The 27,777-nt window shown below is 48.5% G+C and overlaps 1 protein-coding gene and 1 long non-coding RNA gene across 3 annotated transcripts in view; one reads left to right on the forward strand and one right to left on the reverse strand.

Annotated features, from left to right (window-relative positions):
• Positions 1–792: 792 nt before the first annotated feature.
• On the reverse strand, positions 793–27,088 carry LOC137331212 (uncharacterized). The gene is made up of 2 exons (XR_010965400.1): positions 26,442–27,088; positions 793–1,051 (listed from the first exon to the last, which is right to left on the reverse strand). It is a non-coding gene; the product is annotated as an uncharacterized lncRNA (long non-coding RNA).
• The window catches only part of LOC137331211 (tumor protein p63-regulated gene 1-like protein), a 115,915-nt gene continuing 114,622 nt past the window's right edge, over positions 26,485–27,777 (forward strand). The window contains exons 1-2 of one of the 2 annotated variants that reach the window (XM_067994839.1): positions 26,485–26,560; positions 26,801–27,094. In XM_067994839.1, coding sequence (XP_067850940.1) covers positions 26,813–27,094 — 282 coding nt within the window. In that variant the 5' untranslated portion in view covers positions 26,485–26,560; positions 26,801–26,812. Of the gene's footprint in view, positions 26,561–26,582; positions 27,095–27,777 lie in introns of those variants that run through there. The other variant, XM_067994838.1, reaches the window with a different exon arrangement.

Genomic DNA, 27,777 nt, shown 5'->3' on the forward strand with positions numbered 1-27,777 from the left:
TGGTCCCTAATTGGCCCCACCCCTCCTCTTACTACCTGTTTACTGTTTATATGCCGATAGAAGACTTTTGGATTCCCTTTTATATTGGCCGCCAGTCTACTCTCACACTCTCTCTTTGCCCCTCTTATTTCATTTTTCACTTCCCCTCTGGACTTTCTATATTCAGCCTGAATGATCTTCGACCTCCGCTCCATTTTACCGCCCGATCCCCATTGGTGTCGAGCTTCTTGAGTGTTGTTGCAGCTGCCCCCATCCAGGCAAGTGGAGAGTATTCCATCACACTCCTGACTTATGCCTTGTATCGTGGTGGAAAGGCTTTGGGGAATTAGGAGGTGAGTCACTCACTGCAGAATACCCAGCCTCTGACCTGCTGTAGTAGCCACGGTATTTATGTGGCTGGTCCAGTTGAGTTTCTGGTCAATGATGACCCCCAGGATGTTGATGGTGGGGATTTGGCGATGGTAATACCATTGAAATAGGAGGGTTGGTGGTTAGACTCTCTCTTGTTGGAGATGGTCATTGCTTGGCACTTGTGTGGTGCAAATATTACTTGCCACTTCTGAGCCCATATATTTTTAACATATATTAAAACAAGGTTCCCCCCACCCCCGCCCCAGTCAGAAGCTCGAAACATGGCGATGGTGTTGGTTTTTTTCTGGGCTTTTTTCCTCCTGAGATGAAACTTAACCCATTGGCTGGATATAACGAACTAGACTTAACCCATTGGCTGGGTGTAATGAACTAGACTTAACCCATTGGCTGGATGTAACAAACTAGACTTAACCCATTGGCTGGATGTAACAAACTAATTGTGTAGTTTATTGAGATGATCCTTGACCATTTTCTTCGTCTGAAAGTTTTGATCCTGATTCTGGAGAGATGACGATCTTCTGTCACTTCCCAGCACCAGTAATGATTGGACTTAGCTCCAAGATCCGTAAATGTTTCTCCTTGTCAACAGTAACATTGAAAAGTTCAGTTCTGTACAGCAATGTTGCACTGCCATCTCGTGGAATTCCAGTTCATAGACCTGATCCCAGCAGCAGTCTCTCTGTAAATAAGGAAGTGACATTTGATCTCCCAGCGCCTAACACAAACTCCTACTGATTTTCATTGCTGCTGGTGGCTGCAATTAGAAGTTCTACAATCTGATGGGCCAATGGAAATGTACAACAGGCAGTCACATCCTTTTAATTAGATAGGCAGAGAAATAGAGGGATAGACATGCTGAGATAGATAGACTAACAGATAGAGAGATAGGGAGAGAGATGGACAGAGAGTGAGAGATGGACAGAGAGTGAGAGATGGACAGAGAGTGAGAGATGGACATATAGAGAGAAACATACATAGAGAGATGGACAGAGAGAGAAACGTACATAGATACCAGAGTGGTTCCGATCTACAAACATCATGACCCTTATCTCAGGGCTCCTGAGTGCCAGGAGCGGTGGAAGAGTTGGAGAGGAAGGGAGCCGCCCTGGGTAGCCCACCCCACTGGCGAGCGGCTGTCCAGGTTTCTGAGTGTGTGGGGCAGGTGATAATATCATTGGGTCTCGGATTAAATTGTTTCACTAAGTGTTTTTCATCATTTGGCACAGGAGTTAGAGCACAAAGAACATTGAATGGGAAATGATGGGATCACACAGCCCGAGAGTCATTAAAGGTCATAACAGGGCTCAGGACCCGCACAGATTGTATTATTACACATTGAGGCGATTTATAAATGTACGTTATTCTTGTACTCGCAAACTGTTTGTTGAGGGCCACAATACAACTAATAGCTGGCTTGAGGTGTCAGTCTTGGTTCAGTGGGTAGCACTCTCAAATCCCACTCCAGGGATTTGAGCACAAAATCTAGGCTGACACTCCCAGTGCAGTACTGAGGGAATGCTGCACTGTCAGAGGTTCCATCTTTCAGATGAGATGTCTGCCCTCTCAGGTGGATGCAGAAAATCCTACGGCCACTAGTCAATAGAGCTGGGGAGTTCTCCCAGTGTCCTGGGGCCAATATTTATCCCTCTACCAACGTCACTAAAGGACAGATTATCTGGTCATTATCTCATTGCTGTTTGTGGGATCTTGCTGTGCACAAATTGGCTGCTGTGATTCCTACATTACAAAAGTGACTACATTTCAAAAAATACTTAATTGGCTGTAAAGTGTTTTGGGATGTCCTGAGGTCATGAAAGGTGCTATAGAAATACAAGTCTTTCCTTCTTTGAGGGTCACCTGTGGGAATGTCGCAGCATGGAATGATGGGATTTGGGTCTGTCCCTGTGATTCCCCCACACAGTGAGTTCTTGTGTTCAGTGCGTCGTCAAGTGGAAGCTGGGCACTGCCCCACAGGAAGAGAGAAAGAAACTCTAAGACCAATTCCCTTGCTGTATGGAAACTGGGATCAATCTGTCCCCTCCCTGATAGCATTCCCTGTCCTTCATTCACTAGAGAGCAAGAAAGAGACCAGCACTGGATCCCAGTGCAGTTAGCATCTCACAGCCGGGTAGTCTGTGACTGGTGGCCAATGACACCTGGAGCAGCTGGTCTGGCAAACGAGGCAGGGTGAGACACAAGTGGCCCCTCAGAAAAAAATCTCCATTTTGCCACCACATCAAGAACTTGTAGCCGTCTCATCTCACACTTACTCGATGTTGCGTATCACTGGGCTACACTGATGTACTTTCACACAGTGGGCAGGTATCCAACTGGCATTGAACAAGTGTAGAATGAATGTCGTCGTGCAATGAGGCTGAATGTAATTGTTAACAAGGTGATAATATGAGTCTTGGAAATGCACCTTGTGTCTAACTGTCCAATGTCAGCCACTTAAATAGTCAAGCGCCTTTGACCTTAAAAGTTAAACTGAACTCACAATCCCACGAGAACGGTAATAGTTTTATTGAGTGTTTGACAGTAATAAACACAGGGGGTTAAATTCGATAACCCCCGATTCCGGGCGTGGGGGGGGGGGGTCACGGTGCACGATTAACCCGCGCCCAGTGGCTCCAATGCAGGCAGCACACGAGGTTCGTGCTCTGCCTCCTCACATACCTGATTCCAGCGTGAGCAGCCTGCACCTCTTAAAGGCAGCCTGCACCTCTTATTTGCAAAAATTAAAACACAGGTCCGCACAGAGTCTGAACGGAGATCAGAATTGTACACGTAAAACACGGATGCAGGTCCCATCCCTGTGTTTACACACTGATGAGTTATGTTAAAACATTGAATAAAGGTTGCGCACTACTAAATCCCACATCCTCCAATCTGCACGCCAGACCTCACCAATCTGCCGATCTGAGTTGGTACCGGGCCTGTGAGAGTCCGTGCACCAAGGTTCTCTGCTGATGCGCTAGAGGCCTTGGTGCAAGAGGTGGTCAGCAGGAGGGGCACCTTATATCTGCAGGGGGGCAAGAGGCCCTCCAGACTTATGCTCAAGAGGCAGTGGGAAGCAGTAGGGGACAAAGTCAATGCCTGGAGCATAGCTCCATGAAGATGGATGCAGTGCAGGAAGAAATTCAATGTTTGACACGAGTGGTCAAGGTGAGTGAGTACAACTGTCTAGTGGCGTCTCCCACCAACTGCACCATGCACTACACCGCCCATCACCCACATACCAACAAACACTTTCAATCAGTACTCAACTCTTCCAATCAGATGCTTCCTCTCACACTCACACATTACCACTGTTTCAAGCCACCCACTCACAACTCACAGACCAAACACACTGGCAGCTATTCAACCATGACAGGCACATCACCCAAATATCCTGCAGAACACTCACCGACACAGGTCCCGCTTTGTGGCAGGAGAAGGTGGTGCATAACAGGAGGCAGTAAGTGGCAGTGGCATTTAGCTCCTCGAGCCTGTTCCACCATTCAGTGAGATCATGGCTGATCTGTGACCTAACTCCATTTACCCGCCTTAGCCCCATATCCCTTAATGCCTTTGATTAACAAAAATCTATCAATCTCAGATTTAAAATTAACAATTGAGCATCAACTGCAGTTTGCGGAAGAGAGTTCCAAACTTCTCCCACCCTTTGTGTGTAGAAGTGTTTCCGAACTTCACTCCTGCACGTCCTGGCTCTAATTTTTAGGTTATGTCCCTGAGTCCTTGTATTCGAGTATAGGAGACCTCCAATACTCGAGGAGCTAAATGCCACTGCCACTTACTGCCTCCTGTTATGCACCACCTTCTCCTGCCACAAAGCGGGACCTGTGTTGGTGAGTGTTCTGCAGGTACAAATGCATCAGCAGCCAGAAGCAATAATCCAGCCACCAACCTGTAAAGCCTGCATGGTTCTTTTAAATAGCACTGGTGTGGATCCTTCAGGCTGTCTAATACATGTTCAGCTGGCCGTGGTTAAGACAATGCGTTGGCTGGAGCGTTGAGTTCCAAGATGGTATCTATCCCTTTAAATCAGCGTTGCACACTGATCTAACGCATATTCTCCTTACTTTACATGGTACCGGCATTCGTTATCTGCGCGCACACAAACGCCTTTACCAAGATGGCGTCAGGAGCGCGTCACACTAGAAACGTGCCTGCACATTCCGGGTGCCATTTTGGGACCTTAGGAAGCTGCGGAGCGTCTAAAAAACGGGCACTGCACGGCTGAATTTCTAGCCCACACTGTCTTATCCTTTCCCAGAGAGGGCCTCGTGCCTTCATGAACTGATGTCCAACAGTAATGACTCTGAGTTTGCTTGGACGTCACTATCTTCTGTTTTCACACTAGTTTTATTCTTGGCTCCAAAGTTGAGTGTAACCAGCAGGATAGATAAAGAAGAACCAGTGGATGTCGTATATTTGGATTTTCAAAAGGCATTCGATAAGGTGCCACACAAAAGGTTGTTACACAAGATTAGGGCTCATGGGATTGGGGATGATATATTAGCATGGACAGAGGATTGGTTAATGGACAGAAAACAGAGAGTAAGAATAAACGGGTCATTTTCAGGTTGGCAGGCTGTAACTAGTGGGGTACCACAAAGATCAGTGCTTGGGCCTCAGCTATTTACAATCTATATTAATGACTTAGATGAAGGGACTGAGTGTAATGTATCCAAGTTTGCTGACGATACAAAGCTAGGTGGGAAAGTAAGCTGTGAGGAGGACACAAAGGGATATAGACATAAGAACATAAGAAATAGGAGCAGGAGTAGGCCAATCGGCCCCTCGAGCCTGCTCCGCCATTCAATAAGATCATTGCTGATCTGATCCTAACCTCAAATCTAAATTCATGTCCAATTTCCTGCCCGCTCCCCGTAACCCCTAATTCCCTTTACTTCTAGGAAACTGTCTATTTCTGTTTTAAATTTATTTAATGATGTAGCTTCCACAGCTTCCTGGGGCAGAAAATTCCACAGACCTACTACCCTCTGAGTGAAGAAGTTTCTCCTCATCTCAGTTTTGAAAGAGCAGCCCCTTATTCTAAGATTATGCCCCCTAGTTCTAGTTTCACCCATCCTTGGGAACATCCTTACCGCATCCACCCGATCAAGCCCCTTCACAATCTTACATGTTTCAATAAGATCGCCTCTCATTCTTCTGAACTTCTATGAGTAGAGTCCCAATCTACTCAACCTCTAAAAGACAGGTTAAGTGAGTGAGCAAGAAGGTGGCAGATGGGGTATAATGTGGGAAATGTGAAATTATCCACTTTGGTAGGAAGAATAGAAAAGCAGAATATTTTTTAAAAGGTGAGAGACTAAGAAATGTTGGTGTCCAGAGGGATTTGGTTGTTCTTGTACACAAATCACAGAAAGTTAACATGTAGGTACAGCAAGCAATTAGGAAATCAAATAGTATGTTGGCCTTTATTACAAGGGAATTGGAATACAAGAGTTAGAAAGTCTGGCTACAGTTGTACAGGGCTTTGGTGAGACCTCACCTGGAGTACTGTGTACAGTTTTGGTCTCCTTACCGAAGGAAGGATATATTTGCCTTAGAGGGGGTGCAACAAAGGTTCACTAGATTAATTCCTGGGATGAGAGGGTTGTCCTATGAGGAGCGATTGAGTAAAATGGGCCTATATTCTCTGGAGTTTAGAAGGATGAAAGGTGATCTCATTGAAGTGTATAAAATTCTTAGAGGGCTTGACAAGGTAGATGCTGAGAGACTATTTCCCCTGGCGGGAGAGTCTAGAACTAGAGATCATAGTCTTTTTTTTATTCGTTCATGGGATGTGGGCATCGCTGGCAAGGCCAATGTTTATTGCCCATCCCTAATTGCCCTTGAGAAGGTGGTGGTGAGCCGCCTTGTAGATAGTTCACACTGCAGCCACGGTGCGCCGGTGGTGAAGGGAGTGAATGTTTAGGGTGGTGGATGGGGTGCCAATCAAGTGGGCTGCTTTGTCCTGGATGGTGTCGAGCTTCTTGAGTGTTGTTGGAGCTGCACTCATCCAGGCAAGTGGAGAGTATTCCATCACACTCCTGATTTATGCCTTGTAGATGGTGGAAAGACTTTGGGGAGCCTTCTTGGGGAGGAGGAAGTGCTGTGTCATTGGCTCATTGGGTCGCACTCTCACCTCTAAATCAGGGGTCCAAGTCACACATAATCCAGAACGACACTCCCGGTGCAGTAATGAGGGAGCGCTGCACTGTCAGAGGTGTCGTCGTTCGGATGAGATGTTAAAACGAGGCCCCGCCTGCCCTCTCAGGTGGATGTGACAGACCCCACGGCACTATTCGAAAAGAGCAGGGAAGTTCTCCTGGTGTCCTGGACAATATTTATCCCTCAACCAAAATCACTAAAAAAGATTATCTGGTTATCTATCTCATTGCTGTTTGTGGGATCTTGCTGTGCGCACATTGGCTGCTGTGTTTTCTACATTTACAACAGTGACTACACTTCAAAAGTACTTCATTGGCTGTGAAGCATTTTGAAAGATGCTATATCAATGCAAGTTTATTCTTTCTTTATCATTTTCACTGTGGGGGCTGTTTTTGTTGTACTGTGTAAGTCTTTTCTAAAAGATTTGAACTGATCCCCTGTTAATATATCTCAAATTTCCTGAGTCAGCTCATTATTCAGAGATCAAGGTGCACGCCGAGGAAATACAGGCTGGAACTCCCTCAGCCCTGCACTGGGGGTGTCAGAGTCTAGATTTAGTGCTCAAGACTCTGGAGCAGGGTTTTAACCCACAACCTTCTCACTCAGAGGCAGGAGTGCTGCCCACTCAACCGAGGCTGACACCTGCAGTATAACTGCAGTCTATGCACCCGCAGCCCACTCAAAGACAATGTATGCTCACCTCACCATGTGCAGTATAGAATCATAGAAAGGTTACAGCACGGAAGAAAGCCATTCGGCCCATTGAGTCCATAAGACCATAAGAGATAGGAGCAGGAGTAGGCCATTCGGCCCCTCAAGCCTGCTCTGCCATTTAATGAGATCATGGCTGATCTGATTTTTACCTCAACTCCACTTTCCCGCCCTTTCCCCATATCCTTTGACTCCCTTGCTGATCAAAAATTTGTCGAACTCAGCCTTGAATGTATTCAATGACTCAGCCTCCACAGCTTTTTGGGGTAAAGAATTCCAAAGATTCATGACCCTCTGGGAGAAGAAATTTCTCCTCATTTCCGTCTTAAACGGGTGACCCCTTATTCTGAGACTATGCCCCCTAGTTTTAGATTCCCCCATGAGGGGTAACATCCTCTCAGCATCTACCCTATCGAGTCCCCTCAGAATCTTGTATGTTTCAATAAGGTCTCCTCTCATTCTTCTAAACTCCAATGAGTATAGACCCAACCTGTTCAATCTTTCCTCATAAGACAACCCTTCCACACCCGGAATCAAACTAGTGAACCTCCTCTGAACTGCCTCCAATGCAAGTATATCCTTCCTTAAAAAAGGGCACCAGAACTGTACGCAGTACTCCAGGTGTGGTCTCACCAGCACCCTGTACAGTTGTAGCATGACTTCCCTGCTTTTATACTCCATCCCCCTAGAAATAAAGGCCAATATTCCGTTTGCCTTCCGGATTACCTGCTGCACCTGTATGTTGACTTTTTGTGTTTCATGTACGAGGACACCCAGATCCCTCTGTACCGCAGCATTTTATAGTATTTCTCTATTCAAATAATATTTTGCTTTTTTATTTTTCCTCCCAAAGTGGATGACTTCACATTTTCCCACATTATATTCCATCTGCCAAATTTTTGTCCATTCGCTTATCCTGTCAATATCCTTTTGCAGACACTCCGGGGTCGATTTTAGGATGGCCGAGGCGGTGGGTTGGGGGGGCTCGTAAAGTCCCATTACCGGCGGGATTACAATTTAAATACTTACTTACCGAGTTGAGGTTCTTGACAGACCCTCATTGAGTGGAGATTTTGGCAGGAGTGGAATTTTCAAGTATTCTCAGCGTGTTTCCCGTGCGGTGGGAAACACTCCCTGTTGGAGCAGACGTGTTTCAGCCAGAAGCCAGTGGGAGATGCAAAGGATTATTTGACAGGTGGAGGGAAAACCCCATTTATTACAGCAGGGCATTCTGTCACTTCAGACAAAGTTTTGGCTGCAACTCCTTTGTCTTTCCACTCAAAATTATTAATTTATGCCCTAAACTCTGCTGTGCAAACATATTTACCTACTTTGCGGACTCGCTCAAGCTCACACCGTCAGGATGGGGGGGCGCCATAGCTGCATTCATCACTTCATCCCCGGACGAGCAACATCACCAGCCTCGCCAGGCACACCGCCCACCTCCGCCACGTGGAGCTCCACAACACAGTGCTGCGTCACAGGCACCTGCACAACAGCACGGAGGGCAACAAGAGAGAGAGAGCGACATCGCAGGATCATAGAATCACAGAAACATAGAAAATAGGAGCAAGAGTAGGCCATTCGGGCCTGCTCCGCCATTCAAAATGATCACGGCTGATCATCTAACTCAGTACCCTGTTCCCGCTTTTTCCCCATATCCCTTGATCCCTTTAGCATTAAGAAATATATCTATCTCCTTCTTGAATACATCTAATGACTTGGCCTCCACAGCCTTCTGCAGTAGAGAATTCCACAGGTTCACCACCCTCTGAGTGAAGAAATTTCTCCTCATCTCGGTTCTAAATGGCATTCCCCGTATCCTGAGACTGTCACCCTCTAAGCACTACCCTCGCCACAGGGTCTACAGACCGAGGCTCAGCTTCCTGGACCTCTCTGCGGCTCAGACTCAGTCGCCAGGTAGTCGCAGAAATCTGCAGCCTCCTTCATGCTGAGCTACTCCCGACTGGGCTTGAGCAGCATCTCCTTACCTTTCGCTGTCAAAGTCACCACTGCCCTCAACTTCTTCGCCTCCGGATCCTTCCAGGATGCCACCGGGGACATTGCCTGGGTCGCTCAGTCGTCTGCACACAAGTGCATAAGGCAGGTCACCGACAGCTTGTTTTGCAGGGCCTCGCACTATATCGACTTCCCCATGGATGACCTCAGCCTGACGGAGAGGGCAGTGGGATTCCACGCTGTGGCTGGCTTCCCACAGGTGCAGGGTGTAATCGATTGCACCCATATAGCAATACGAGCAGCTCCACAAAAGCCAGGACTGTTCATCAACTAGCTGCGCCTCTAGCCAAGCTGTTCCAGTACAGCTGCAACACTGGCATCTACCTGACAATTTGGAAAATTGCCCAGGTATGTCCTGTCCACAAAATGCAGGACAAATCTAATCCGGCCAATTACCGCCCCATCAGTCTACTCTCAATCATCAGCAAAGTGATGGAAGGTGTTGTCGACAGTGCTATCAAGCGGCACTTACTCACCAATAACCTGCTCACCGATGCTCAGTTTGGGTTCCGCCAGGACCACTCGGCTCCAGACCTCATTACAGCCTTGGTCCAAACATGGACAAAAGAGCTGAATTCCAGAGGTGAGGTGAGAGTGACTGCCCTTGACATCAAGGCAGCATTTGACCGAGTGTGGCACCAAGGAGCCCCAGTAAAATTGAAATCAATGGGAATCGGGGGGAAAACTCTCCAGTGGCTGGAGTCATACCTAGCACAAAGGAAGATGGTAGTGGTTGTTGGAGGCCAATCATCTCAGCCCCAGGACATTGCTGCAGGAGTTCCTCAGGGCAGTATCCTAGGCCCAACCATCTTCAGCTGCTTCATCAATGACCTTCCCTCCATCATAAGGTCAGAAATGGGGATGTTCGCTGATGATTGCACAGTGTTCAGTTCCATTCACAACCCCTCAAATAATGAAGCAGTCCGAGCCCGCATGCAGCAAGACCTGGACAACATCCAGGCTTGGGCTGATAAGTGGCAAGTAACATTCGCGCCAGACAAGTGCCCAGGCAATGACCATCTCCAACAAGAGAAAGTCTAACCACCTCCCCTTGACATTCAACGGCATTACCATCTCCAAATCCCCCACCATCAACATCCTGGGGGTCACCATTGACCAGAAACTTAACTGGACCAGCCATATAAATACCGTGGCTACAAGAGCAGGTCAGAGGCTGGGTATTCTGCGGCGAGTGACTCACCTCTTGACTCCCCAAAGCCTTTCCATCGTCTACAAGGCACAAGTCAGGAATGTGATGGAATACTCTCCACTCACCTGGATGAGTGCAGCTCCAACAACACTCAAGAAGCTCATCACCATCCACCACCCTAAACACTCACTCCCTTCACCACCGGCGCACCGTGGCTGCAGTGTGTACCATCCACAAGATGCACTGCAGCAACTCGCCAAGGCTTCTTCCACAGCACCTCCCAAACCCATGACCTCTACCACCTAGAAGGACAAGGGCAGCAGGCACATGGGAACAACACCACCTGCACATTCCCCTCCAAGTCACACACCATCCCGACTTGGAAATATATCGCCGTTCCTTCATCGTCAATGGGTCAAAATCCTGGAGCTCCCTTCCTAACAGCACTGTGGGAGAACCGTCATCACACGGACTGCAGCGGTTCAAGAAGGCAGCTCACCACCACCTTCTCAAGGGCAATTAGAGATGGGCAATAAATGCCAGCCTCGCCAGCGACGCCCACATCCCATGAACGAATAAAAAAAAGGGCTATCACTCCATCAACACTCAGCTCACCTGTGACCACCGCAAGAGATTCCTTCACGTGTGCGCCAGATTCCCTGGCAGCTGCCATGATTGCTTCATCCTCCGGGAGTCCAACATCCCGCCCCTCTTCCACGCACCCAACACCCGCAAGGACTGGCTTCTTGGGGACAAGGGATACCCCCTGTACACGTGGCTCATGACACCTCTGAGGAACCCCATCACCGAGCAACAGTGTCGATATAACGACAGCCACATCGCTACCAGGTCTACAATTGAGCATGTTATAGGGCTGCTCAAGCTGCGCTTCAGGTGCCTTGATCGTTCTGGGGGAGAGCTTCAATACGCACCAGACAGAGTGGGACGCATTATAGTCGTGTGTTGTGCCCTACACAACATGGGGCAACAGAGAGGGGTGCCGCTGGAGGAGGCCCCATCCACATCTGCCACCATATTGAGGAGGAGGAGGAGCAACCCATGGGCAGAACAGCGGCTCACCTGGCTGCTCGTGAGGCCAGGGAGTCACTGATATGCGAACGGTTCTCCCAACATCAGACAGTGTGAAGAGTCCAGTCCTCACCACCTGGACAGAGGAGCGCCCCCACCAAACCCCTCCCCCGCCCCCTGCACAAAACAGTTGTGCAACTGCACATACACCCACTGTAGGGTGACCCAATGGGTGGCATCAAGTGTGGGTGTTCATGGTGAACCTCATTAATGGGAATTATTGCACAAGCCAGTCAAGAATGGCCAAGACATGGCAGTAGTGGTAACAATCATAAGGTTTATTGTGAGTGGAAAACAAAACAAATATAAATAAAAAAACATGACAAACCGTCAAACACCCTTGTGCATCCCCTTTGTGCTCACAACACCTTTGCCTTACGCTTCTGACTATTCCCACGTGGTGCTTCCCCTGTGGCTGCAGCAGAGGTAGTGGCAGGTTGCTCTTGTTCATGCCCTGACCAATTAGATGCTTTGGGCCGACGCCCTCTGAGTTTCAGTGCCCGTGAGGACCCCTCCAAAGACTGCTCCACCTGCACCTGTGCAGGGGCAGACTCGGCCACCTGGAGAGGAGGCAGCATTGCGGGTACTGGTTGAGAGGGGGGCAACGGGTGAGACGTGGGGGCGCCTTGAGTGGCGTCCCCACTTCCATGTCCCCTTTCGCCATCATCCCTCCCCTGGGCCAGGCCCACATCACTCCTACCACCCTGCTGGATGACAGTTTGGAGGACATGTGTGAAGCCTTGTAAGGCCAGTGCTAGTGTATCTGCCTGCCTGTTTAAGGTGGCAGAAAGTTGCTCACCCTGAGTCCAAACGGCCGTTGTCAGGGCCTCTAATGGACTCATTGTTGAGCCGTGCTTGAAGCTCGATGGAGGCTAGCCTTCCCTCCATTGCAGACATTCCGCACTTACCCGCTATCTCAGAGATTCCCTCCTGTACCTGTGCCACCATTGCACTCATGCAGGAGTTGGACTCCTCCATCCTCTGCGTGATTGTGGAGAGTGTGTGGCACCTGTTCCAGCACCTCACAAATGTGCTGCTGCCCCTCGATCATTCTCCTTTTCATGGATGGCCCCCAGGGTTCTGCATCTGTGTCCAGCTGAGCAGAGCCTGGAGGAGAGTGCTCCCACTGACACAAACCCTCCACAGCTGCCCCTGCCACCAGTGTCTGCTTGTGCTCACGTGTGTGGTGACTCACCATACGTGACCCCAACTAAGTGAGGACGGGGACCCACCGAGGTGTGTGTATCTGCGTTGGTGGATGGCTCGCTCAGATGTGACGGTGCCCCCTCAGAGGCCAGCAGGTCTTCTGAGGAATCGCCCTCCACCATCATGGCGGTCGCTGAAGGCCCTGTAAGAGAACGGAAGGCAATATTAAGCATGATGATAGCTGTTGAGGTGCTGAAGATGGCAAGGCAGGTTAACATCATTTGCTATTGTGAGTGCTGAATGTTAAAGTTCTGTCACCAGCCATTTGTCGGGTGGCAGTCTCAGCGTCCCCGATGGACAGGCACTCAAGGGTGCGGCTCAATTCAAGAGCCTCCTGCTCCGCGTCCGTGAGGACCACCAGATGTTGCGGCCCCCCTCCGGTCTTCGCCCTCTCCCGTGCATTCTGGGCTCTCTTCTATAAGGGGAGAAAGTAGAGAGGCGTGAGTGAGCGATGGTGATGTGGCCAACCACTGAATGCATTGGTTTGGGTGAGGGTGACCGTGAAAGAGATGCATCAGAGGGTGAGTATGAGACAGAGCCATGACATTGTATGAGGATTGGGTTGAGTGGTAGTGGTGGGATGAGTACTGGGGAGGTGAGGAAGTGCAGGTAAGTTGAGGATAAGGTTTGAGGTGGGTGAGGAGTGATGTGATAGAGTAGTGTTGGCAGTGCAGAATGAGTTGAGGGGTGGGGGCGGTGATGTGGAAGACGGAGTGTAGGAGAATGAGTAAGTGTACTCACTTTGACTGACCGAGTTAGGTCATTGAAGCACTTCCTGCACTGGATCCAGGTGTGGGAGATGTTGCTGCTGCTGGTGCCTCCTCTGCCACCTCGAGCCAGGCCTTCCTGGTGGCAGAGGGAGGCCACTTCCTCCCGTCGGCTGGGTAGAAAATATCCCTCCTCCTCCTCACCCCATCCAGTAGGACCTGGAGTGAGGCATCACTAAACCTGGGAGCAGCCTTTCCCCTGGGCTGCTCCATGTTGCTGTTTTGGTTGTTTGCTGCAGGAGCAACATTGGAGAACTGCCCTTTTAAATAGGGCTCCTCTAGCTGACAGCCTGTGATGCGGGTGCGCAGTCCGCCCACTGCGCAGCTTTCCAGCGCAAAACGCGGAAGCCACGGTAAGTGGCTTCAATTTATTCGCGATCGCATAGGGAACCCACCGATATTACTGGGCGGGTTGCCCACGCGCCCAGTCGACCCCCCGCTGCCAATCCACCCCTCTGGTAATATCGGGGCCTTTGTGTCCTCATCGCAACTTGCTTTTCCACCTATCTTTGTATCAGCAGCAAATTTGGCCACAAGACATTCTGTTCCTTCATCCAAGTCACCCCACTAGTTACAGATTGCCATTTCGAAAATGACCCTTTTATACCGACTCTTTGTTTTCTGTTAGTTAGCCAATCCTCTATCCATGCCAGTAAATTCCCCCATCACCATGAGCTCTTATCTTGTGCAGTAATCTTTTAAGTGGCGCCTTATCGAATGTGCCAGCTCTGTGCAAGAGCAATCCAGCTAGTCCCACTCCCCCGCCCTATCCCCGTAGCCCTGCAAATTTTTACCCTTTCAAGTACTTATCCAGTTCCCTTTTGAAGGCCATGATTGAATCTGCCTCCACCACCCCCTCGGGCAGTGCATTCCAGATCCTAACCACTCGCTGTGTAAAAATATAGACTGGGATAACAATAATAATATGGGGCACAGAGGGGGAGCAATTTCTGAAATGTGTCCAGGATAACTTTCTTAACCAGTATGTTTCCGGCCCAACGAGGAAGGAGGCATTGCTGGACTTGGTTCTAGGGAATGAGGTGGGCCAAGTGGAGAAAGTGTCAGTGGGGGAGCATTTAGGGAGCAGCGATCATAGTATTAGAAGGTTTAGAATAGCTGTGGGAAAGGACACAGACCCACTCTAAAATAAAAATACTCAATTGGAGGAGGGCCAATTTCAATGGGATGAGAACAGATTTGGCCCGGGTAAATTGGAATCAAAGATTGGCAGGCAAAACTGTAATTGAACAGTGGGCGGCCTTTAAAGAGGAGATGGTTCGGGTACAGACACGGTACATTCCCACGAGGGGGAAAGGAGGGCAACTAAAGCCAGAGCTCCCTGGATGACCAAAGAGAAAGTGAGTAAGATGAAACAGAAAAAAAGGGGTGTATGACAGATATCAGGTTGATAACACAAATGAGAACCAGGCAGAATATAGAAAGTTCAGAGGGGAAGTGAAAAAGGAAATAAGAGGGGCAAAGAGAGAGTATGAGAATAGACTGGTGGCCAACATAAAAGGGAATCCAAAAATCTTCTACAGGGATGTAAACAGTGGAGGGGTAGTAAGAGGTGGTGTATCTGGACTTTCAAAAGGCATTTGATAAAGTGCCGCATAATAGGCTTGTCATCAAGATTGAAGCCTATAGAATAAAAAGGGCAGTAGCAGCATGGATACAGAATTGGCTAAGTGACAAGTAGAGAATAGTGGTGAACAGTTGTTTTTTGGACTGGAGGGAGGTGTACAGTGGTGTTCCCCAGGGGTCAGTGTTGGGACCACTGCTTTTCTTGATCTATATTAATGACTTGGACTTGGGTGTACAGGGCACAATTTCAAAATTTGCAGATGACACAAAACTTGGAAGGGTAGTAAACAGTGAGGAGGATAGTGATAGACTTCAAGAGGATATAGACAGGCTGGTGGAATGGGCAGACACGTGGCAGATGAAATTTAACACAGAAAAATGCGAGGTGATACATTTCGGTAGGAAGAATGAGGAGAGGCAATATAAACTAAAAGGGGTACAGGAACAGAGAGATCTGGGGGTATATGTGCACAAATCGTTGAAAGTAGCAGGGCAGGTTGAGAAAGTGGTTAAAAAAGCATACGGGATCCTGGGCTTTATAAATAGAGGCATAGAGTACAAAAGTATGGAAGTCATGATGAACCTTTATAAAACACAGGTTCAGCCACAACTGGAGTATTGTGTCCAGTTCTGGGCACCGCACTTCAGGAAAAATGTGAAGGCCTTAGAGAGGGTGCAGAAGAGATTTACTAGAATGGTTCCAGGGATGAGGAACTTTAGTTACGTGGTTAGACTGGAGAAGCTGGGATTGTTCTCCTTGGAACAGAGACGGTTGCGAGGAGATTTGATAGAGGTATTCAAAATCATGAAGGATCTAGACAGAGTAGATAGAGAGAAACTGTTCACATTGGTGGAAGGGTCAAGAACCAGAGGACATAGATTTAAGGTGATTGGCAAAAGAACCAAAGATGACATGAGGAAAAACTTGTTTACACAGCGAGTGGTTCGGATCAGGAATGCACTGCCCGAGGGGGTGGTGGAGGCAGATTCAATCATGGCCTTTAAAAGGGAACTGGATAAGTACTTGAAAGGAAAAAAATTGCAGGGCTACGGGGAAAGGGCGGGGGAGTGGGACTAGCTGGATTGCTCTTGCATAGAGCCGGCGCGGACTCGATGGGCCGAATGGCCTCCTTCCTTGCTGTAACCTTTCTATGATTCGACAATTGGGTTCCAATTCAAACTGATGGTGGGATTTGAACTCATGTTCCCTGGATTATTAATCCACAGAGTGGCCAGTTGGCCACTGACAGAAACCCAAACCTCGTCTTTTCCTAACACGTCAATTTATAACTCGCCCCCTCACCTCCAAACCTTTCCATGGTCCTTCCCACCCTGTGACCTCTGCCTGGAGTTGCCGACTCTGGCTGGACTATTAGTCTAAGGTCAGTTGTGGGGAAGAGACTACACGATAACATCAACAAGTTCCATCCCACCATTAAACTCACCATGGACTACTCCTCAGAATCGGTTTCTTTCTTGGACACACAAATCTCCATCAAAGACGGGCACCTCAGCACCTCACTCTACCGCAAGCCCACGGACAATCTCACGATGCTCCACTTTTGCAGCTTCCACCCCAACCACGTCAAAGAGGCCATCCCCTATGGACAGGCCCTGCGAATACACAGGATCTGCTCAGACGAGGAGGAACGCGATGGACACCTACAGACGCTGAAAGACGCCCTCGTAAGAACGGGATATGACGCTCGACTCATCGATCAACAGTTCCGACGGGCCACAGCGAAGAATCGCATCGACCTCCTCAGAAGACTAACACGGGACGCAACCAACAGAGTACCCTTCGTCGTCCATTACTTCCCCGGAGCGGAGAAACTACACCATGTTCTCCGCAGCCTTCAACATGTCATCGATGACGACGAACACCTCGCTAAGGCCATCCCCACGCCTCCACTACTCACCTTCAAACAGCCACCCAACCTCAAACAGACCATCGTTCGCAGCAAATTACCCAGCTTTCAGGAGAACAGCGTCCACGACACCACACAACCCTGCCACGGCAACCTCTGCAAGACATGCCAGATCATTGACACAGATACCACCATCACACGAGAGGACACCACCCACCAGGTATATGGTTCATACTCCTGTGACTCGGCCAACGTTGTCTACCTCATACGTTGCAGGAAAGGATGCCCCGGAGCATGGTACATTGGCGAGAACATGCAGACACTGCGACAACGGATGAACGGACACCGCGCAACAATCGCCAGACATGAGGGTTCCCTCCCAGTCGGGGAACACTTTAGCAGTCAAGGACATTCAGCCACCGATCTTCGGGTCAGCGTTCTCCAAGGCGGCCTTCGAGACACACGACAACGCAAAATCGTTGAGCAGAAATTGATAGCCAAGTTCCGCACCCATGAGGACGGCCTCAACCGGGATCTTGGGTTCATGTCACGCTACACGTAACCCCACCAGCAAAAGGGAAAAAAAAGTTATCGGTTTTTAATATTCTCTCTCTCTCTCTCTCTGCCATTTGGGTCTCTTTCTCTCTGTCTGTATAATTGACACAATGTATATCCAGTGTACTGGGACGTGCTGTCCTCCGTGACTGGCCTGTTTGAACAACAACGACACCTTTTGACGAAGGGGATGATCTCCGAAAGCTTGTGATTTGAAATAAAATTGTTGGACTATAACCTGGTGTTGTAAGATTCCTTACATTTGTCCACCCCAGTCCACCACTGGCATCTCCACATCAGTTGTGGGGAAGTTACTGAATCTGTTATTCGGGACAGAGTGACTGAGCATTTGGCAAATATGAGTCGATCAGAGAGAGTCAGCATGGATTGGTAAAGGGAAGTCATGTCTAAGGAACCTAGATGAATTTTTTGAGGTAACTAACATGGCAGATAAGGGAGTGTCTATGGATGTTATTTATATGGACTTCCAGAAGACATTCGACAAAGTTCCACAAAAGAGACTGTTAACAAAAATGAGAGCGCATGAAATTGGAGGCAACCTATTGGCTTGGATAGGGAGCTGGTTAGGAGGCAGGAGATAGAGTAGGGATAGTGAGCATGTACTCCAATTGGCAGGATGGGACTAGTGGTGTCCCCCAGGGATCTGTACTGGGGCCTCAGCTTCTCACTATATTTATAAATGACTTGGATGAAGGAATAGAGAGCCGTGTATCCGAGTTTACCGATGACACTAAGTTAGGTGGCACAGCAAATAGTGTAGATGGGAGCAGAAAGTTGCAAAGGGACATCAATAGGTTAAGTGAGTGGGCAAAACTGTGACAGATGGAGTTCAATGTGGGGAAGGAAGTGTGAGGCCATCCACTTTGGACCTAAGAAAGATCAGAGTATTTTCTAAATGGCGAGAAGCTAGAAACTGAGGAGCAGCAGAGAGATTTAGGGGTCCAAGTACAGAAATCACTAAAAGCTAGTGGGCAGATTCAAAAAATAATTAAAAAGACTAATAGAATGTTGGCCTTTATCTCAAGAGGGCTGGAAATTACATTCCAGGTGTACAGAGCTCTGGTTAGACCCCATCTGGAGATAGTGTTCAGTTCTGGGCACCGCACCTCAGGAAGGATATATTGGCCTTGGAGGGGGTGCAGCACAGATTCACCAGAATGATCCCGGGGCTAAAAGGACAGGTTGTATAGACTAGGCTTGTATTCCATTGAGTGTAGAAGATTAAGGGGGGGATCTAATTGAGGTGTTTAATATGATTAAAGGATTTGTTAGGGTAGATTGAGAGAAACTATTTCCTCTGGTGGGGGGAGTCCAGAACAAGAGGGAATAACCTTAAAATTAGAGCCAGGCCGTTCAGGGGTGATGTCAGGAAGCTCTTCTTCACACAAAGGGGAGTGGGAATCTGGAACTCTCTCCCCCAAAAAGCTGTTGAGGCTGGGGGTCAATTGAAAATTTCAAAACTGAGACTGATAGATTTTATTTGGGTAAGGGTGTTAAGGGATATGGAATCAAGGCAGGAAGACGGAGTTAAGGTACAGATCAACCGTGATCTAATTGAATGGCGGAACAGGCTTGAGGGGCTGAATGGCCTGCTTCTATTCCTATGGACGTATTTCTGGAGGTTTGATCACTTGACCTCCCACCTCCAACAGCCTCACCCGGTCAAACAGCCTTTTGCCCGTCCCCAACAACTTTATAAATAATTAACGTAAATGCTCAATGAAAACGATGTAAATGCCTGTACGATTTCTCTCCCGGGCCGCTCGCAGCAGTGTCCAGGAGATGAATCTTTAAACCCTGGAGACTCCAGGACAATGCCAGAGGTTTGGTAACACTGCTTCCCCCACCCTGAGCCCTTCATTCCTCTAAATCTGGCCTTCTGTGCATCACCTCACTCTCTCCATTCAAACATTAGTGGTAAAGCTGTCAGTTGTCTGGGGCCAACGGTCTGGGCCTCCCTCTCTAAGCCCTCTGCCCCACTTTCCCCCTCTCTCTCTCTCCATTTCAAACACGATGTGGAGATGCCGGTGATGGACTGGGGTTGACAATTGTAAACAATTTTACAACACCAAGTTATAGTCCAGCAATTTTATTTTAAATTCACAAGCTTTCGGAGGCTTCCTCCTTCGTCAGGTGAACGATGTGAAAATGAAATCCTCGAAATGAAATCGCATTTATAATTCACAGAACAATGCTTGGTGAGTACAGACAGTTTTTTCCCTGTCTGTACTCACCAAAACTGTCTGTACTCACCAAGCATTGTTCTGTGAATTATAAATGCGATTTCATTTCGAGGATTTCATTTTCACATCGTTCACCTGACGAAGGAGGAAGCCTCCGAAAGCTTGTGAATTTAAAATAAAAGTGCTGGACTATAACTTGGTGTTCTAAAATTGTTTACATTTCAAACACCGTCTCAGAGCCAATCTATTCAGCCATGAACTACCAAATGCCCCCTCTCATCGTAAAAGATCCCACAGCACTCTTCGAAGAGCAGGGGAGTTCTCCTCAATGTCCTGGGACCAATATTTATCCCTCAACCAACATCATCAAAACAGATTATCTGATCATTATCATTATCTCATTGCTGTGATGACACAAAGATAGGCAGCATTGTAAGCAGTGGAGATGGAAGCATAAAATTACAGAGAGATATTAATAGATTAAGTGAATGGGCAAAACTGTGGCAAATGGATTTCAATGTAGGCAAGTGTGAGGTCATCCACTTTGGACCTAAAAAGGATCAATCAGAGTACTTTCTAAATGGTGAAAAGTTCAAAACAGTGGAGGTCCAAAGAGACCATGGGGTCCATGTACATAGATCATTAAAATGTCATGGACAGGTACAGAAAATAATCAAAAAGGCTAATGGAATGCTGGCCTTTATATCTAGAGGACTAGAATACAAGGGGGCAGAAGTTATGCTGCAGCGATACAAAACCCTGGTTAGACCGCACCTGGAGCACTGTGAGCAGTTCTGGGCACCGCACCTTAGGAAGGACATATTGGCCTTGGAGGGAGTGCAGCTTAGATTTACTAGAATGATACCTGGACTGCAGGGTTAAACTAAGAGGTGAGATTACACAAACTAGGGTTGTATTCCCTGGAATTTAGACGATGAAGGGGTGATTTGATCGAAGTTTTCAAGATATTAAGGGTAATTGATCGGGTAGATCGAGAGAAACTATTTCCGCTGGTTGGGGAGTCCAGGACTCGGGGACACAGCCTAAAAATTAGAGCCAGGACTTTCAGGAGTGAAGTTCGGAAACACTTCTACACACAAAGGGTGGGAGAAGTTTGGAATTCTCTTCCGCAAACTGCAGTTGGTGCTCAATTGTTAATTTCAAATCTGAGATTGATAGATTTTTGTTAACCAAAGGTATTAAGGGATATGGGGCCATGGTGGGTATAAGGGGCCCGATATTAGCAGGGCTGCGGGTTCTCGGCAGGGGGGCTATCGGGGGAGGGAGATGAGGGGGGGGGGAGCGGGGAGGGAGATGAGGGGGGGAGCGGGGAGGGAGATGAGGGGGGGAGCGGGGAGGGAGATGAGGGGGGGAGCGGGGAGGGAGATGAGGGGGGGAGCGGGGAGGGAGATGAGGGGGGGAGCGGGGAGGGAGATGAGGGGGGGAGCGGGGAGGGGGATGAGGGGGGGAGCGGGGAGGGGGATGAGGGGGGGGAGCGGGGAGGGAGATGAGGGGGGGAGCGGGGAGGGGGATGAGGGGGCGGGAAATGGGGGGGAGGGGAGCGGGAGCGGGGAGGGAGGTGTGGGGAGATGAGGGGGGAGGGGTGGGGGGAGATGAGGGGGGAGGGGTGGGGGAGATGAGGGGGGAGATGAGGGGGGAAGGGAGGGAGATGAGGGGGAGGGGATGGGGCGGGAGGGGGCAGGGCGGAGGGGGAGCAGGTGGATGGGGGGGGGAGGGGGAGCAGGGGGGTGGTGGGGAGGGGGGGGCGGGGCGGGAGGGGACAGGTAAAGGAGAAATCTGCACAGTTACTGATACCGACAGATCTCGGGGTTCTGATTTTTCCACCAACGAGGCAGCAGCCTTTTCCAAACCTCCGAGCTCAGGAAGTTCAAACAGGCCCCACTTATCTGGGCATCGGGGTTTCTTCACTTCACCACTGACGGCCGTGCCTTCAGCTGCCTCAGTCCCAAACCTTGGAATTCCCTCCTTAAACCTCATAAGAAATAGGAGCAGGAGTAGGCCATTCGGCCCCTCGAGCCTGCTCCACCATTCAATCAGATCATGGCTGATCTTCGACCTCAACTCCACTTTCCCGCCCAATCCCCATATCCCGTGATTAAACCTCTCCACCTCTCTCTCCTCCTTTAAGACGCTCCTTAAAACCTCCCTCTTTGACCAAGGTTTTGGTCACCTGTCCTAATATCTCCTCATGTGGCTCGGTGTCAAATTTTGACCGATTTACGCTCCTGTGAAGCACCTTGGGACTTTTTACTAGTTAAAGGTGCTGTATAAATGCTTGGTGTTGTTGTTGTGATTTACAGACTGCAGTTTGGGAACCCAGTCGACAGGCTGGATCAGAAAAACACACAGGATAGACCAGGATTTTGAAGCACCATTGATAAATCAGCCAGCCAATCCCTCGCACCCCAAAGAGTGATTTGTGAATTTAATGACTCTGAGCAGAGAATTACCACTGGACGAGCTCTGATAGAAAGTAGGACAAAGAGCTGGGAGAGTCTCTCCGACTGGCAACTGAGGGAAACCAAGGGGACAGAACTCCCAGAACTGACAGCAGCAGCAGGGCGAGCGAGTCTCCCCCGGGCTAATGTTACAAACTTAAAACCAACACAAGTTCAGTGAAAGGGAGACCCTGAATTAAACAGTCACAGTCAGTTTAATTTCAACATCAAACAGGGCTTCACCTTGCACGCGGGTTGGAGACGCTGGGATCCAAATCTCTCCCAGAATAATCAGCAGTGAAAAATCAAAACACACGGATCAGCAGTTAATTTCCCCGGAGCTGCCCCAACTGAAACTTCGTGGGAAACCCCGCTTACACAATTCCAGCAGAGTCCTGGAGCGAGGGAACCTCCCACAAACTATTCTTCATTCATTCCCGGGATGGCAAGGCCGGCATTTATTGTCCATCCCTAGTTGTCCTGAGAAGGTGGTGGTGAGCCTCCTGCTCCTTGAACTGCTGGTAGTGGTTTGATACAACTGAGGGGCAACTTCAGAGGGCAGTTAAGAGTCAACCATGTTGGTGTGGGACTGGAGTCACCTATAGGCCCAGACCGGGTAAGGACGGCAGGTTTCCTTCCCTAAAGGACATTAATGAACCAGTTGGGTTTTTCTGACAAGCCGACAGTTTGATGATCACTTTAACTGATCCAGCTCTTTATTTCCAGATTTTTTTTAAAAAACTGAATCCCTGGTGGGATTTATATTCCCGTTCTGTGGATTATTAGTCCAGCCGTAGGAACACTGCACCACCGTACCTCGGCCACAGGTTTCAATTCCCTACATTACAACAGTGACTACACTTCAAAAGTACTTCATTGGCTGTAAAGCGCTTTGGGACGTCCTGAGGATGTGAAAGGCCCGATAGAAATGCACACTTTTTTTCTAATTCTCAACTGATTAATGCCCCTCCCTCAGCGTTCCTGCTCCCTGTGGGGGGGCTCGGCCCCATACCAGGGGGAAATCGGCTCACTCAGCACAGGCCTGGGTGGAGCCTGGGCCTTTCCTGGGGCTCAGTCCCACACCGGGGGGGGGGGAATCGGCTCACTCAGCACAGGCCTGGGATGGAGCCTGGGCCTTGCCCACTCAGTACAGGTCAGTCACTCACTGGATGAACACCCTGAGAGAGTGCTTTAATGAGTTGGACCACGATTTTGTGAGGCAGTGCTTTCTATATCAGGCTGCAGTGTTTCCACATTTCACTCAGTACAGGTTCCCCACGACAAGCCCTTAAACAGACGCCACCTGTCCCCACGCTCCAGGTGCTGAGCAGGGCCTGAGATTATATCGCATTTTTAAAAGCCTAACCTTTGTTGTGCATTCTTCCATTTCTAAGTATTTTTATTTAGCAATCGTCATCAATCTGTAGGTTGCAGTTCTGTTTTCTTTAAGTGCTGCAGATCAGATGACCTCTGAAGGAACGCACCGCCAATTGTGGGGAGGATATAAAGGAGCAAATTTGCAGGGAAATTACAGAGGTGCAAAAGCCATAGAGTAATGATAACTGGGGACTTCAACTATCCGAATATAGACTGGGATAACAATAATAATAAGGGGCACAGAGGGGGAGGAATTTCTGAAATGTGTTCAGAAGAACTTTCTTAACCAGTATGTTTCCAGCCCAACGAGGAAGGAGGCATTGCTGGACTTGGTTCTAGGGAATGAGGTGGGCCAAGTGGAGCAAGTGTCAGTGGGGGAGCATTTAGGGAGCAGCGATCATAGTATTAGAAGGTTGAGAATAGCTGTGGGAAAGGACACAGACCCACTCTAAAATAAAAATACTCAATTGGAGGAGGGCCAATTTCAATGGGATGAGAACAGATCTGGCCCGGGTAAATTGGAATCAAAGATTGGCAGGCAAAACTGTAATTGAACAGTGGGCGGCCTTTAAAGAGGAGATGGTTCGGGTACAGACATGGTACATTCCCACGAGGGGGAAAGGAGGGCAACTAAAGCCAGAGCTCCCTGGATGACAAAAGAGAAAGTGAGTAAGATGAAATGGAAAAAGGGGTGTATGACAGATGTCAAGTTGATAACACAAGTGAGAACCAGGCAGAATATAGAAAGTTCAGAGGGGAAGTGAAAAAGGAAATAAGAGGGGCAAAGAGAGAGTATGAGAATAGACTGGTGGCCAACATAAAAGGGAATCCAAAAATCTTCTACAGGGATGTAAACAGTGGAGGGGTAGTAAGAGGTGGTGTATCTGGACTTTCAAAAGGCATTTGATAAAGTGCCGCATAATAGGCTAGTCATCAAGATTGAAGCCCATGGAATAAAAAGGGCAGTAGCAGCATGGATACAGAATTGGCTAAGTGACAAGTAGAGAATAGTGGTGAACAGTTGTTTATCGGACTGGAGGGAGGTGTACAGTGGTGTTCCCCAGGGGGTCGGTGCTTTTCTTGATATATATTAGCGACTTGGACTTGGGTGTACAGGGCACAATTTCAAAATTTGCAGATGACACAAAACTTGGAAGGGTAGTAAACAGTGAGGAGGATAGTGATAGACTTCAAGAGGATATAGACAGGCTGGTGGAATGGGCGGACACGTGGCAGATGAAATTGTGGCTGAACCAGTGTTTTATAAAAGTTCATCATGACTTCCATACTTTTGTACTCTATGCCTCTATTTATAAAGCCCAGGATCCCGTATGCTTTTTTAATCACTTTCTCAACCTGCCCTGCCACCTTCAACGATTTGTGCACATATACCCCCAGATCTCCCTGTTCCTGTACCCCTTTTAGAGTTGTGCCCTCTAGTTTATATTGCCTCTCCTCGTGCTTCCTACCGAAATGTATCACTTTGCATTTTTCTGCATTAAATTTCATCTGCCACGTGTCCGCCCATTCCACCAGCCTGTCGATATCCTCTTGAAGTCTATCACTATCCTCCTCACTGTTTACTACCCTTCCAAGTGTTGTGTCATCTGCAAATTTTGAAATTGTGCCCTGTACACCCAAGTCCAAGTCATTAATATACATCAAGAAAAGCAGTGGTCCCAGTCCATGCAGTCTGTGCACCCACTGCTCACTCATGCTCACCTCACCATGTACTTAATGTCCGTCCTTTTGTATTCCAGCCCCCTCGAGATAAAGGCCAACCTTTCATTAACCTTTTTGATTACTTTTTGTACCTGTCCATTAGCTTTCAGTGATTTGTGCACATGGAACCCTAAATCCCTTCCTCCTCCACAGCTCCTGTCTGTCGCTATGAAGAGAATATTCCAATTTGTCTTTCTCTGATCCAAAGGCAATGACCTCACATTTCCCCACATTGAACTCCATCTGCCACAGTTTTACCCATTCACTGAATCTATCTTTTTTTAATTCATTCTCGGGATGTAGGCATCGCTGGCGAGGCTGGCATTTATTGCCCATCCCTAATTGCCCTTGAGAAGGTGGTGGTGAGCCGCCTTCTTGAACCGCTGCAGTCCGTGTGGTGAAGGTTCTCCCACAGTGCTGTTAGGAAGGGAGTTCCAGGATTTTGACCCAGCGACGATGGGTGTCCCTTTGTAACTTCCTGTGTCTTTGTGACATAGAATATTCAATATGTGAAACCAGAGTTATACAGCATGCTGCAACCCGCTGTAATTACCTGACCTGAAGCTCAGGTTCATGGTAGAAACTGCTCACAGAGTCTCCAAAGTGGCAGTATAACTCGTCTTAAACTTCAGAACCCAGGGAGGTTTTTTCTAAAGAATTTTTCCAGGATTTGCACTTAAAGAAAAAACTTACATTTCTACAGTGCCTGCTAAGACCTCAGGACGTCCCAAAGCATTTTACAGCCAATGAAGTACTTTTGAAGTGTAGTCACTGTTGTAATGTAGGAAACGCAGCAGCCAATTTGTGCACAGCAAGATCCCACAAACAGCAATGGTGATAATGATCAAATAATACGTTTTTAGTGATGTTGATTGAGGGATAAATATTGGCCCCAGGAGACTGGGGAGAACTCCTCTGCTCTTCTTCAAAGTAGTGTCATGGGATCTTTCACATCCACCTGAGAGGGCCTCGGTTTAACATCACATCTGAAAGACAACACCTCAGACTGGCACAGGGGGTGTCAGCCTGGATTTTGTGTTCAAGTCCCTGGAGTGAGACTTGAGCCCATTCTCTCCTGACTCAGGGGGCGAGAGTGTTGCCCACTGAACCACGGCTGATACACTTAACATGAAATCTTCAGTGATACACCCACAATGTCCTATTAAAGAGCAAATTACCTCTCAGACTATCCCAGTGAGGGTGTGTTGGAGAGTGGAGAGCCTCCTCGGTGGGACGAGCTGTTTCTACGCTTGAGGAGCAGTTTGTGGATCCGCCCCTGAGATGAACCAGGAAGCAGGTAAATCAACACAACAAAAAACAGAAAGCGGATATTGGGATTTTTTTGAAACGAAACTCCCCCGAGCTCTAACTGCTGGTTTCACTGAGTTAGTCCAACCCTTTGCGGAAGTCCTGGTCTGAATCTGGTTCAGGGGAACATTCTCCAACCTCTGTGTTTCGGTTGAATATTTTCAGGAAGTTCTGCTTGAGGTTTTTCTCTCCTCCCTCTCCCATATCTCCCCTAATTCTGTTCTTCCAGGTTGACCCTCCCATGGAAGTAGCCGGAGATCCCAGCGAGTTCCAGGCAGTGGACCTGGGCAGAGTGGCCGGAGACCAAGCTCCTAATCCCGGCGCCCTGGAGCTGGACGAAGAACCAAGATTGGACCGAGTGGTCCTGAGCGAGGAGAGGAAGGGAGCGACTGAGATGGAGGAAGCTGGGGGAGAAACCAAGAGTCAACCAGAAGCTCAGAGTCCTGCCCAGAGGGATGTTAACCCACCAACTCCAACCCCTGCCCTCCGGGACTACATGCGGAGGAAATTCTTCGTGCTCAGGGTAAACTCCTGTCTACTTCCACTTCCTTATTCAGTTCAGTAACTTTGTCCAACCTATTTTAACGTGAGTGACTCCAACCAGAGGGCAGGTACAGGGGGTGGGGGTATGTGGAACCTTATGACCAGGAAGGCCAGAGTGGGGAATTCAAGAAGGGGCTGGATAGATAGTTAGGAAGGAAGGTGATAGAGTTATGGCCGTTTTCCTGATCTTTGGAGTCAGGGTCTTGGTGGGTTGCGCTGCTCTCTCCTCACCCTCTATCTTCTGGTGTCAGGTTTACACAGCTCCTACAACATGCATTTATATAGCGCCTTTTAATGCAGTAAAACGTGCCATGGCGCTTCACGAGTGATTATCAAACAAAATTTAACAGGAGCCTCATAGAATGATACAGCACAGAAGGAGGCCATTCGGCCCATCGTGCCTGAGCTGGCTCTTTAAAAGAACTATCCAATTAGTCCCACTCCCCTGCTCTTTCCCCATAGCCCTGAAAATTTTTATTTTTTAACTATATATCCCAATTTTGTTTGAAAGTTATTATTGAATCTGCTTCCACCGCCCTTTCAGGCAGTGCATTCCAGATCAGAACAAAATTCTCCTCATCTCCCCTCTGGTTCTTTTGCCAATGACCTTAAATCTGTGTCCTCTGATTTCCTCCCACTGGAAACAGTTTCTCCTTATTTACT

Source organism: Heptranchias perlo, chromosome 13 (assembly GCF_035084215.1).
Source record: "Heptranchias perlo isolate sHepPer1 chromosome 13, sHepPer1.hap1, whole genome shotgun sequence".
Taxonomy (NCBI): domain Eukaryota; kingdom Metazoa; phylum Chordata; class Chondrichthyes; order Hexanchiformes; family Hexanchidae; genus Heptranchias; species Heptranchias perlo.